Consider the following 13,731-nt stretch of genomic DNA (forward strand, 5'->3'; position numbering starts at 1 on the left):
CACTTCCAAAGAGCAACACTACACTAATTTTAAAACAGGTATCCCCTCTGTCAAGTTTGCCACAGTTCAGATCTTCAAGTAAACTTAACAAGGCAATCATATATACAGCAGTACTGGAAGATTCCCTAGTTCAGCTGACGTACAGCACTAAACTGCTAAGTGGATATTACTTCCAAAAGATTACAATGGGCCTGACTGTGCCAATTTACGCATTCCTTGAACTATTTTAGAGTTGTGATGACGATGAAACTGGCCACACTTTCAGTGAAATACAAAATTCCCCAAATTGCTGAAATCCAGCTCCTCTAAAGCGTGCCCAGCTTAAGTCTCGGCAGATTGGAAATCTTTTAAAAATAACTGAACTGACAACTACTTCAACATTTGATGCAATGGCCTCTGTTATCAAGTTAAAAGAAATACAACTGAGATTTTCAGTGGCTTGCAAAGATACAATTATTGTGGCCTTGAAATAAAATTTTATGAGCAGAATTTAATTCTTTTAATTATTTTAAAATGCTAGGTTTATTAACCTTTTAACCTTAATATCTCAAACACATGTACGCCCCAAAAGCTCAACATAACCCAAGGATGATTAACTGCCCATCTTGTTAGCCTTGCTCAGATCCTGCAAATGAATAAACAAAAAAAAAATTTCATTTCTGCTCTCTGTAAGATATGGAAACGCTCATTAAAAACTACAGCATTGTACTTCCAAGTTTTCCATGAGAGAGTTTTTAAGTATAACTTTCTGCATAGCTTAATTGATGACATGATGGTTGCTGGACATCATAGATGTTTTATTACTGATAGATGAAAGTCATGCTAAATTGGCAAATGCAAAAGAATTTACTCTATTATTGTGGGCAGCTTTCAAGGCGAGCAATGCAGTCAATCTGCCACTAAGATTTTTCAAATTATTCTTGATACTTGTGTTACTTAGTATGCAACTGCAAAATGCGTACTCAAGATCCCAAACTGGACAAACATCCCATATCAACATTTTACACAGATCTACTGAGGAATTTTAAAACAGAACAGCCAATTCCTACACTTAATTAAAAGATTACAGAATTTAAGATGCATTCCACTACTCTATCTTACTTTCCAAGCAACAAATTTCTGCAACAACCAATTATTCTGGCAGATAGTTAAGGCAAACTAAATCTAGATTAGGCGGGGGGTGGGAGGAAATGAACAGAAACACAATGTTCGGGTTATCTCTGTAAGTGTTTCTGTTTTATGACTCCTTTTAGATATAATTCCTTTTGTCCAACAATATTTAGACTGGATTTTCTTGTTTATTTGTATATGTAAAGTTAATAGCTATATATTTGTTGCTGCTTATGTGCGATTCCTTGGCTTTGTTAGCATATGTTTAGTGTTTCTGTTTTTACTTGTGTTCAATAAAAATTAAAAAAAGTGAAAAAAATGTACTTCAGTACAATTACCATATAACTCATTTTATAGTAAACATTATGCAGGTCTCAAATGTATTTGTACATATAATCATGTGAATTGCACATTAGATTTTGTAGTACTAGCAGCCATGGTACTGATTTTTGTAGGAAGAATGTAAAACCATTAAGAAATATAAAAATGTTAGCATACAGTAGTATTTTGGTTAAGCAAATACAGCAAGTAGAATGGTGTCAGCTTGAATATTTTTGCTTTATTATGTAATGTTCATCTTCATGAGGTAATGAAATGTAGATTTACTAAATGTACAAGATTCTGGCTGACTAGAAACATATTTAGAGTTTCTTCTACTCAGGGAACTACAATCTAGATAAAGTTTCAGGGTAAGTAGCTGACTGTCTAAAATGAGAAGTGGAGAAATTTCTTCTATGTGGAAGCTTGTAAATCCCAGAAGTTATAGCTTCCAGTTTATTCCAGATAAGAATCAACAGATTTTTCTATACCACCTGAAATAAGGGACATGGGAATACCGAGCAAGGGGATTGTCCACAAGCTTACTGAATGACAGAGAAGGTGTGAAAGGTCCTGAGGTCCAATGATAAACACATGAGATTCTACAAATTCTGGAAATCCAGAGGAAAACACACAAAATGCTGGAGGAACTTAACAGGTCAGGTAGCGTCTTTGGAAATGAATAAACAATCGATGCTTCAAGTGGAGATCCTTTATAGCAACGATATTTCTATTTCTTCTGCTGTTCTATATTCTGCAGAAGGCTTTACTATATAGAGAACCGAGGTGTAATTCATCTACTCAATTTCCAAGTCTACACAGAGTTATCTATCGAGGGAATTGAAATGGTTAGTGTCAAATTCTATAATATCCAAGTGTGAAGGTGCAATAAAAACAAACAGAATAAAGTAGTGTTGCATTAGCACAAGAGCAGCACAAAACTCGTCAAAGTAATTTGGTCAAAATTAAGAAGTTTTGGTAGGAAATATTTTTCTACAGATCTTTTTTTGTTTGAAAAAATACATTCAGGAAAATTGTATTTCCTCTGAAGACTGTCTTCTCTTAGTGTATGTCACTGTCTTCTCTTAGTCTATTTATTGATACAAATGGACAGGCAAGTAAATCTTAAGTACATAGTTTGGGTGAAAATTCCTGTTGGTAACCTTGCTGATGAACAATTTGAAAAATACATTAACATATTACAGTTGATTGAAATATGTATAATCCTCACATGACTAAATTTCTGTTCATTTCTACTCATGGGTGGTTAAAGACCTTCTCTTAGAGCTGTTGCAATTCCCGTAATGACAATGGTAATTCTGTATTTTGAACTACTGACGATGAACAGCTAAAATCATATCTTAGTCAATACAGTGCATGACTTGGAAGGGAAAATGGAAAAGATCTTTATTTCAGAAACCTATCGAATTCTAAATGAAATTGATAAAGGGAGAATATTTTAGATGTTAAAAGTCCAACATCAAGGATCATAACTTCAGGATGTGGGATATGCCATTCAAAAAGAAGATTAGGAGACATTTCTTCATGCAGCAAGCCGTGAACTTTTGGCATTTACTAATACAGAAGGCAGTAGAGCACATACATTTTTTCAGAATAAAAATGTCAAGGCTTACAGAGAAAGGGGAAGGACAGGGTATTGAAGAGGACGGAACAGCCATACGGCCCACTTCTGCTGTTTCTACAATAAAAAACAAGACGCTGGAAAAATATTAGCAAGTCAGATACCATCTAGGTAAAGAGAAACAGTTAATGTTTCAGGTTGAAGAGTCCTTCATCAGAACTAAGAAACAGAAAACTGAAAAAAGAAAAATGCTGAGTTCCTCCAGCATTTTGTGTGTTTCTCAAGATTCCCAGCATCTGCAAAATATCGTGTTTAAGAGAAAAAACAAGTTAATCTAAATCAGGGGTTCCAACCTGATGCCCATAGACCCCTCGGCTAATGGCATAAAAAAGGTTGGTATAAGAGATGGGTGGGGGGGGGGGGGCAAGAAGCTTAATAAAAGGAATGAATGTAACTGGATAGAAGAATATTACCATTAAATTCTCATGTAATGTATTACTAATGTTGTGAAGTTTGAGTGACACTGTATAGTCTGGCCGATTGTAACGTGCCCAGCAGACCAAAATATACAAATGGAAGGAAAGGAGGAATAGAAACACAAATGGCCAATCCTGGTACAAACAGAAATGGGTAAGTTATTTAAGTTGGAGAATTCAATGTTAAGTTCCTTGAGTTTAAGTTGGCCATTACTGTATTAGGAGGCCACAGACATTGAGAGATCTCAGTGAGATGATGAATTAAAACAGCAGTCATGGTAACGGAGACTGAGTGCAGTTGCTCCACTAAGTGGTCACTCAAAATACGTTTAATTTTTCCAGTGTAGATGTCAGATTGGGCTGTATGGGGTGTCTAGGGAGGGGTAGCACCTCTGATGGGGGGGGGGGGGGCCTGCCGTGCCCTTTTCAAGGCAGCTCGTCCACCTTTGGTCCTCACCTGTGCTCAAACTCTCACCTGTGGCTCCAGGTAGCTGTAACACACACGGTGGCCACACCCCAGTAAACCGTCTCAGAAGACGGGCCAAACCAGGTGAGAGTAGCCGACAGGTTTTCGACCCTCGGTGAGGTAGGGGATCTGCCTATCCCAGCATGTGAAGTCCGGCCCTGACAGATTGAGTGGAGGAGACCGATTAATGGTTCAACAGTCAAGAAGGCAGGCCAGAAGGCGTTTGTGGAGCTCTAAGAACACGACAAGGCACTTAGACATCCTGGTCATCCACTGCAAGAGGTGGGGATCTCTTTAAACTCACCCGGCAGGAGGCAAAGGCAAACCACTGCTGTAACCTGCCGAGTATATGATTTCCCAATATGTCAGAGCGGCGTGGAGGGAAATTGTCCACCAACTGGAATTTCCAGATGCGACCTAACGATGACGACGACGAGAAGTCAGATTGGAAAAAGTGCCCCACCTGGAAAAAATAATTTGGGTCTTTGGATGGTGGGAAGGGAAGAGTTGTAAGGACAGATATTGGACATCATGTGTCTATGACAGAGGATAATACATGGGGTCAGAGTTCAAAGTAAATTTATAATAAAATACATACATGTAACCACATACAATACTGAGATCTGTTTCCTTGTGAACATACTCAGTAAATCCAAGAAACAAAACAGAATCAATGAAAGACCACACAAACAACTATCGTGCAAAAGACAAACTGTGCGAGTACAAAAAAAACAATAAATAAGCAATAGAGGACATGAGATTGAGAGTCCTTGAAAGTGAGTCCATAGGTTGTGGGAACAGTTCAGAGATGGGAGATGCAAAAGGATTCATCTCTTTGAAATCTGAAAGCAGAGGACAGAAATGCATTTCTCATGATGAAATCTTGTTCAAGCTGATGGAAACTGTGCAAGATGATCCATTGAAATGCACTGGCTGGTGGAGTGGAAACTTGAGTACAGTAGAACTCTGTTTTTGCTTTGACAAGAAGGGGTGAGAGCAGAGGTGTATGAAATTGATTAGATATGTATTTTGGTCTGCTTGGAATATCCATTATGCCAAGCTACACAACATCAGTCAGATTATACAAATTAGCCAACACAAAGCTTACCTGTCTTTTAATGGAAATACTACTTCACCATATTTAGAGACAAACCCTTTGTTCCACCCATTACCTTCCCCCACCCTCTGCCACTTAGACCAACTCATCTTCCTGGATTTAACTGAAATATTAACTATTTCCTCAAATGCCTTACCTGTTGAGTTTAAGATTTTCTGTTTTTATTTCAGATTTCCAACACCTGCATTTTTTTAAAAATTTTCACCCATTTTTAAGTTCTAGTTCTTCCTTGCTTTGATGACAGAGAATACAAATGATTTGTTGCAGCAAATCCTACAAACAGCCAAAACATATGGCCTTGAGAAGTCTTTGTAATAAGTATGCTACAATAACATGTTATCATTTTGTTGTAGGACTATCAAGTTATCTCAACACTCTACATTGTGTCACTTGGTGGGATGCTGCCTTGATCAGGACAGATATTCTCACACTGTTTGCCATTCAAACTTTTGTGCACATTTGGATCAGGATAAGTATGAGCTGAATGATTCTAACAGAACCCAACCAGAGACCCGATGAGCAAATTTAGTACGGTGATCCCTTCAACCTTTCAGTAAACAACCAACAAGTGCATCATAAGGCAAAAATTGGCTGGATGAAGAAAATTTATCTAGATTTAAGTAAAACTGAATTTTCCACAGTGCTCGGGAGATATAAATGTCACTGAAACAGCATTGTTGGAAAGCCCCAAGATCTGGTGCATGGGTCTTGAACATAACAATAGTGATATTTATTGAGATACAGCACAGAGAGCTGTGCCACCCTGCAATCCCTCAATTTGATCCATGCCTAATCACAGGACAATTTACAATGACCAATTAACCTGCCGACCAGTACATCTTTCGACTGCAGCAGGAAGCCAGAGCACCCGGCGGAAACCCACACAGTCACGGGGAGAACATACAAACTCCTTACTGAACCTCAGTCACTGGTACTGTAAAGCTTTGCACTAGCCACTATGCTACTGAGCTGCCTAGCCTATTTTATAACCCATTTCATTTGTCACTGTAATTCTTCAATACTGCACAGACAGAATGAGATTAAGTAACAGGATACCAGCAATGGTAATGATGTAAATCACAATATGAAGTTGCGGTTTCATCCATCTGGCATTTTAGATTATAAAGTTTATCGGTGAGTTACTTTGCCAAATTTCTTTCTTTCAAATGAATGATGATATTATAGACCTTTAGTTGATTGTTCTTCAGCTCAGGTGTCTAGCTCATGCTCTAATGCAAAGAGCACTGCACTAGGATCTCATGTGCACACAAGGTCCTGCTGCTGGTAGAGTCCAAATGTTCAGTCAGCGTTAAAATTAACAAGTTTTGTGTCAGGCTAACAGATTTTAACAGCTTTAACAGTAAATCACAGCTTCGAGGCCCACAAGACAGCTAATGTCCTGTCTAATCCGTTCCATTTAACAGTAATCTGTCCAATAGAGGGTAGTTTTATGGTAAAAATATTATGCTTTCTAAATGGCTACGTGGCAGTGATTCCCACAAATGTTTTGATGGGAAAAGGTCTCTATACCAAGGTGATAAAGACAACACAAGATAGATTATCTCCATGTCAGTATTGTTACCACTTGGCACTTGCAAAATCTAACGTTTATTTCCATCAGGGCTGATCCAATTTCTGGCAGAAAGTCCTGTCTGAGCTTCTATCATTGCTTCCTCCAAATCAATGGATGTTTGACACTATCTAACCTGAACCCTCTAGACTCCAATGCAATTGGACTCGATGTTATTCACATAACAACAAATACAATGGCCCAGAGATTGGCAGCAGCAAATTCACGCAATAGATAGCACTGCCACTGTCTTGAAGAATGCTGACCACAAAGGTATAACAATCAGTGTGGCGTACATTTCAGCTCTTTCTACAATAGCTGTAACTAGTCATTAGCTCTAGGAATCTCTGGCATCCAGCACGTAAAGCAGTCAATCAAAATGAAATGATTCTCTGGCAATAAACCAAGCAGTATTAAAAACAATTCTAAACTAACTTTACAAATCACAAAATAAGTTCTAAACACCCATGATTAAAATAGCTGAAATATCATACACTTGCCCAAGGAATTTATAAATATTTCCAAGAGAATGAAAAAAAGTGTATGATAAAAGCTAGTTTAAGTCCGTGAGAACAATTATTGGGCAACTTGAATTGTAAATACAGTGGATTCAGATTAATTGGGCCATCAGATAATCAGTGCAGCTGCTTAATTGGGACAACTCAAAGAACAAAAACTAATCAAGAACATTGCCTTCATTTCTTGGGGACACTATGCTGCTTAATTAAGACAGGAGACTGTTACTGAACAGTTTCTAACTAGCATCAGTCCCATGTACTTATGTGGTCATTGGACACGACAGAAAGAAAACAATTTTAAATACCGTCAGTTATGTGCGTTTGTGTTCAGGAAAGTAACTTCTGTCACTGATAGTTGGGAGAAGTAAACAGTAAGACAATTCAGAACTGCTTTGCTCACTGTTTCAAGCATTCAGGATTGGAGATACCAGAAATGGCCAAGAGTGAAAATAAAACAATTACTTCAATGGGTTAGGAACCAAGAAGGATTTGAAGGTTTCAACCATAATCTTGAATGTTACAATGAAAATTTGGAGGATGCAATCGTCAAAAGCATTGTATAAAGGCTGTCCATTATTTGCAGTTGATGTCTCAACTGATTTTGTTAATTTACAGTCAATTAAAAGAACACAGCAGCTTACACTGGATGAATTCCTCTGTTGATAACTACTAGGAACTCATAGTTTTATAATCCTGTAGTAGTGTTGGTAGTGTTCTAATTTGTTCTGTTTTCAATTAAATACATAATTTGTTACTCAGTTAAACTGTAGTTTGTCTGTTTTCGTAATACCTTTTTAACCATTTCCATGGCTCTTTTGGCTAATTGGGGCAACCTTTTAATTGGGCCAAAATGTACCCGCTCCAATATGTCCCAATTAACCTGAATCCATTATCCTGCTGTTACAATTTACGAAACTGAAGGTTTGGGGTTTCTTTCGAGAAAGAGTTGTTTGCAATTACCTGAATACTGTGTTATTCCAGAAAGTTATATTAGAAAGGTTTGCAAAGCAGTAGATACTGTAGATTAAAGATGGAAAATTGTGGACATATTTTGTGGTTATAATTTATTTTTAAACTACAGAAGCTGCCACCAAATTTCCTTCATTATCGCAATGACTGTTACTGTATTTCCCCACTACAAATCCTCAGCCATAAACTACAAGCCTACAAAGCTTAATTTCATTCCTCTAATATCCTAATAACCCTATTTTAAAAATTACATGCACATTTGTGAGAAATTATGCTATAATTTTATTCTTTCAAATGGAATTTTAATTTACTCTACATTAAAATCATATTCTTTAATTGTCATTTTAAGTAATAATGTTTGTTTGCTACCCAAGTGTAATTGGCCAAAGTTTCCATTGTTGTTTTTATTTTGATTTGCTACTGAAATGCATACTTGGGAATTTGAAGGGCACACAGAAAAATTCATACCAATTTTCCCCAGCCACAAATCATCATAGATCCTGATCTTCATATTAAGGACCAACAAAAGTGAATATGTTCAGATGAGTTCAATTTCAGCACACCTGGGTATGGTGGAAGGGGAAGTGACCAGAATCTGAGAAAGAAATCATTAAATGTGTAAAAAAAACAAAGAAAAACTAAAAAAAAGGTCAAAAAAGTTACATGGAAAGTGGGATTATGTGGATTGAATAAAAGCTTAACAGTCATCACAAATATTCTTGGCATACCAATATAAAAAGAGCTAACAATGAGGGAGAAGGTACAGAAAAGCTTGCTTGAGTTATGTCAGGAATGGTACGTTAGGGAGGCGGGGGTGGTGATACGTCTCTAACAAAGGAAGTGTAAGATGCTCCTTTCCTCCACTAGCCTGTGGGGCACCTTACAGCAAGGTGCAGCACCTGCTTAGCACCTCCACCCCCCACAAAATCAGGGTCACATGAAGCCATGGGAGCAGGTGGCAGATGCTTGTACGAGCTGCTGGTGCATATCACAAATCCTGGTTATGCGGTCACTGATGCCAGGCAGGCCATCTCTAATGAGCATTAATAACAGCTGGGGTCACCCGTCTGGTAAAGATACCACCCAGAAGGAGGCAATGGTGAACCACTTTTCTAGAAAATATGCCAAGAACAATTATGGTCTTAATCACCCATGTCATTTGACATCATTATGTGCCATGTCATAGGACATGGCATATAATAATGATGATGATACAATGGTTCTCAAGCAAATTTGAAAAACCGAAATTCTTTCTCCCCCCCCCCCCCCCCCCAAGAGAAGCAAGGGAAACTTTTCAAAGATGTGAAAGGATGATTAATGAAAGGAAGCTTCCAAATAGGTACCAATGAGGAAAGACACAAAATAAGTCACATAATAAGAGAAACAAGAACTTGTTACCATTATTTTTTGGGGGATTTGAATTTCCTTTGCAACAAATGATGATTACAGCACTGATGGTTAAAATACTTCACCATGATTTGAAAATAATGCAAACGCACGCAGAACTGAAATGGAGTCAAAGTGCATGCTTGCAAATGAGATGAGAATTACAAAGGGGCACAACAGACCAGGGTCCTCTCTGTCATTCTTCAATAATCATTATTGTCCTAATTTACTAAGTTTACATTTATTCTAATATGTTATTAACATAGAATGCAACAGAACATTAGTGAAGCCGACTTTACCATTTTACATACTTTAATGTCACATAAGATTTAACTATAAGGTCTAAACATATGAGACAATGTTTTATGGGAATTCTTCAAAAAAAAAACTCCAAGGAAACATGCTTCAAACTTAAAGAAAAATCTATTCCAATTTGAATAGTTTTAGCTTAGAGGAAGATGCCTACATTGGCTCCTTAAAAGAATCAGCCAATGAGTTCCATAAATCTTACTTTTTCAATGTCTTTTTGAAAATTAACAATCTGATTCCACTATCCTTTGGATGCATTAACAACTTAATGCAAAATATATTTCTTCACATGATCTCTCTGCCGAATGCTCTGTCCTCATGATAAAGATTCTTTCAAAACTGCACTGAAAATTACCATTTATTAATGCCATTCAAGATTTTGATATTCTTCTATGCAGTCTTGTGTCTATAAAGAAAACACCACCAGATCTCTAACTTGCATGGAAATTTGGAAATAGTACTAGCTAAAGTGGAACTGTTTTAGTAAACCTCTTCTCTGACCTCTACAAAGTTTCGAATGTTTCCAAAAATATGATACCCGGAGATGACCACTCCAACTGGGCCATAACTAGTCCTGTACTTTTGTACTAGCTGAACAAAGTGAGCAGGTTGTACAGCCTCTCAACTCTGCCATTCAATGAGATACTGACTGATCACGTACCATCAGCCCACTTTATGACCTGATCTACACCACTGCCAACCCCCACCAATTCTTAACAACCAAGAATCTCATCTTCCAGCATTCACATTTTCAGCAAAATGTCCACAACAATGTGGCAGGAAGTTCCAAATACTAACAATCCTCTTTACAAAAAAAAAATTACTGACCTCAGTCCAAAATGGCTGAATCAGCCTCTCAACAAATATTCTACTGACCCTTTTCAGACCCGTATACATCTCAAAGATCTCTCAAGTTCCAGTGAGGGCAAAGTAATATGCATTTATAATTATAGAGCAAAGCATGTTGCGTTTTGGAGAAAATAAAGCCCTCTATGTGAATTACCGCCCCCGCTGCTTTTCTAACACTGATTAAAATTGCATCATTTAAAAAATAAAATGGGAGTTGATCACAGCTTCTTAATTAGAAGGTTAGTTCAGTAGTGGGTTCAAACATAACAGACCGAACTACTATATGTATAAACCATCAGAATTCTCCAACCAACTTACCAGACCCTGGTATCTGAAGGAATCATAAACACTCCTGATGAAGAGCCAGAAAGGCCAAAGATATTCAAAGCGGAATTCGAGGACAAAATCTGCCAGCAACACCAGTGCCCACACAACAAGGAATTTAAGGTACAAGAAAGTGCTGCAAAATGGGAAAAAGAAAACAATTTAGGCATTGAACTATAGATTACATAATTTGATTTTGTCATCAAGTACTCAAAGTTCAAAAAAGTCATCCATTTAATCAGACCAATTGATGGAATTACATAAAAATTAAGAAATTTAGGCCACTCAGCCTATTTTTGCACTCATCATCTTACACTAGGTTCCCAAACTGTTCCTCTGTCCTTTGCCTTCAAAAACCCAACTAACTTTTCCTTTAAATTATGGTGAAGCTTTTTCTGCACCATTTATTATGATTACTACAAATAATCTTGTTCTTTTGCATTGTTTTCCCTTTTTGTTCTCAGCCAATTGCTGAAACCTGACTACCTCTCCCCATTTTGCCACTACTCAATGGAAAACTTATCAACCTTTTTACACTATGAACCAATTATTTAGTTTTCATACACTTCAAAGAAAATAATAAAATTCAGTTAGTTCTTCCTCATTACACAAGACAGAATCAGCACTGTGAAGCCTCCTTTGACTTCACCACCTTGCACTTCATTATACTGCATTCAAGGTCTTATTGCAATACAATAAATTTTGTTTTATATCTCTGGCAAATGGATTTGCCAGTTATTTATATTTTTTAAAAATTGCCTCTGACATTCCTCTTGGGATAGAACGTATTTTAGTCAGCAAAATTTTATAAACTACTGAGCTCTCTGCAATGCATGGTTAAGTTCAAAATCTGGTTCAGGGTGGTCTTCAGGTAAAATGTGAATCAGAAAATAATTTGTTAGCTAAGTAACTTTGAAGAGTCACAATAAAATTTAGAATTCATTTATTTCAGTATTTTCTCTTGTTATTTCCTGCCTTTTCTTTGTTTCTTAAAGGTTACACATTCTTCAGTAAATAGAATTCAACCAACATGGATCACTCAATCACTTTTCAAGCAGACTTCAAATCTCAACAAGAATGCATCGTAATTGCAGAATGCATTTGATCGGTGATGCAGCAGTGTTATTGAGGAAAACAAAGCTCAGTGGAGACAACACTTCAGCCAAGATAGAAGATTGGCAACAGGAAACAGTCGGTATTAAAGGGTCTGTTTCTCGTTGGCAAGTTGTAACAAGAGGCATGACATAGGCATGTGGCCTTGTGTTCAGCAGTGCTCACAAATAGTGTTCCTGCCTCAAGGCCCAGTGACCCAAGTTCAATCCTGACTTCAACTGCTGTGTGGAATTTCCACTTTCTTCCTGTGACTGTGCAGGTATTCTTGTATCCTCTCAGTCCAAAAGATGCTGGTAGGTTAATAGACCATTGTAAAACAATACCTTATCAAAAGAACCAAATGGGATTTGTTGGGCTAGTGAGTGAAAGCATGCTGTAGGGCTACAAGAGAATGAGATTGTTCTGCCTAAACTGGTGTGGACTCAATAGGCTTAATGGTTTCATAGGGTTGGGTCGGGGACAGGAAAGAGGAGACTTAACTTGCAACTGATGGAAATTAGAAGGGAAAAGACAAATTGATTAAAACAAATCAAGATTCTGAGGGGCTGAATTAATTTTGAAAGGATGCTTCTCTTTGTTGCAGAATCTAGAACTAGATTTCACTTCACCGTTTAAAAATAAAGTTATGAAGCGTCATGGGTTTCCTTTTTTTATGGTTATGATCTTTTGCAGTTCTCCAATGTCTTTAGGAGTCATTGAATATTTCCTAAGGCAGAGGGAGACAAGGGAATGAAATGTTCCTGGGGGCAGACAGGAAGGCAGAGGTGTGATTGCAATCAGTTTAATGATTGGTTGTAACATTTAATGAATGGAAGAGAAGAGTACCGGTAGATTTGAGGGACCATATAGCCTCCTCCTGATTATATGGTTGTGTAACTGATCTTTAACCCTTCCTCAGAAAATCTCTAAATGCTCAAAGTTCACAAAATAATCAGTAAGACAGACAAATCTTTTCCTCAGTTCAGCCATGCTTTGGACAAGTAAATTAATTCGACAAAGATTGGGAACAAATTTAAGATATTAGTATTCCAAGAACTCATCTTAAACTACAGGGTTTAGGAGTCCATTTTTTGATGACAATGAACAAACTGAGGATTTATTGGTCCTAGTTATAAGAGAACGTGCATTTAAAAACCAGGGCGCATAGGAATACCTCGTCATAGAAAGCAATGATTGTCTAGAATTCATTCCTGTAGAAGACTGTGAAAGATACATGTTGGAAGTAATTACAGAGAAAGCAAGATATATTTCTGAAGCATCAGGAAATTGGGGACATTGGAGAACTGGCATAGAAACGAAGAAAAGATCTACGGCATACAACTATGACAACATTGAATGGTAAGACAGGCTTGAGGCTAGAGGATCAGATAATATTCTGATCTTAAGTACTTCTAACAAACCAAAGTAACAGATATTTTAAAAGAAAGTTAAATCCTTTTCCAGCATATCACAACCATCAACTCTCCATTCACAATGTCTTTTTCAGAAACTGCCATTTACCTCAGCTAGTTTTAACTAAGTGTAAACAAAAACTTTTAGACAAAATAATTAATATTCGATGCAGATCAATGACTGCGGAATAAGGAAAACATTGATGTTTCAGGTTAACGACCTTTCATCATAA

General features: G+C 37.2%; 1 protein-coding gene across 2 annotated transcripts in view; it reads right to left on the minus strand.

Moving 5' to 3' along the window:
• Window positions 1–13,731, minus strand: part of maco1b (macoilin 1b) — a 97,679-nt gene that overhangs the window by 43,064 nt on the left and 40,884 nt on the right. For both annotated transcript variants that reach the window (XM_073034428.1, XM_073034427.1), the window contains exon 3: window positions 10,989–11,130. In XM_073034428.1, coding sequence (XP_072890529.1) covers window positions 10,989–11,130 — 142 coding nt within the window. The remainder of the gene's footprint in view (window positions 1–10,988; window positions 11,131–13,731) is intronic.

Source organism: Hemitrygon akajei, chromosome 32 (assembly GCF_048418815.1).
Source record: "Hemitrygon akajei chromosome 32, sHemAka1.3, whole genome shotgun sequence".
NCBI lineage: Eukaryota > Metazoa > Chordata > Chondrichthyes > Myliobatiformes > Dasyatidae > Hemitrygon > Hemitrygon akajei.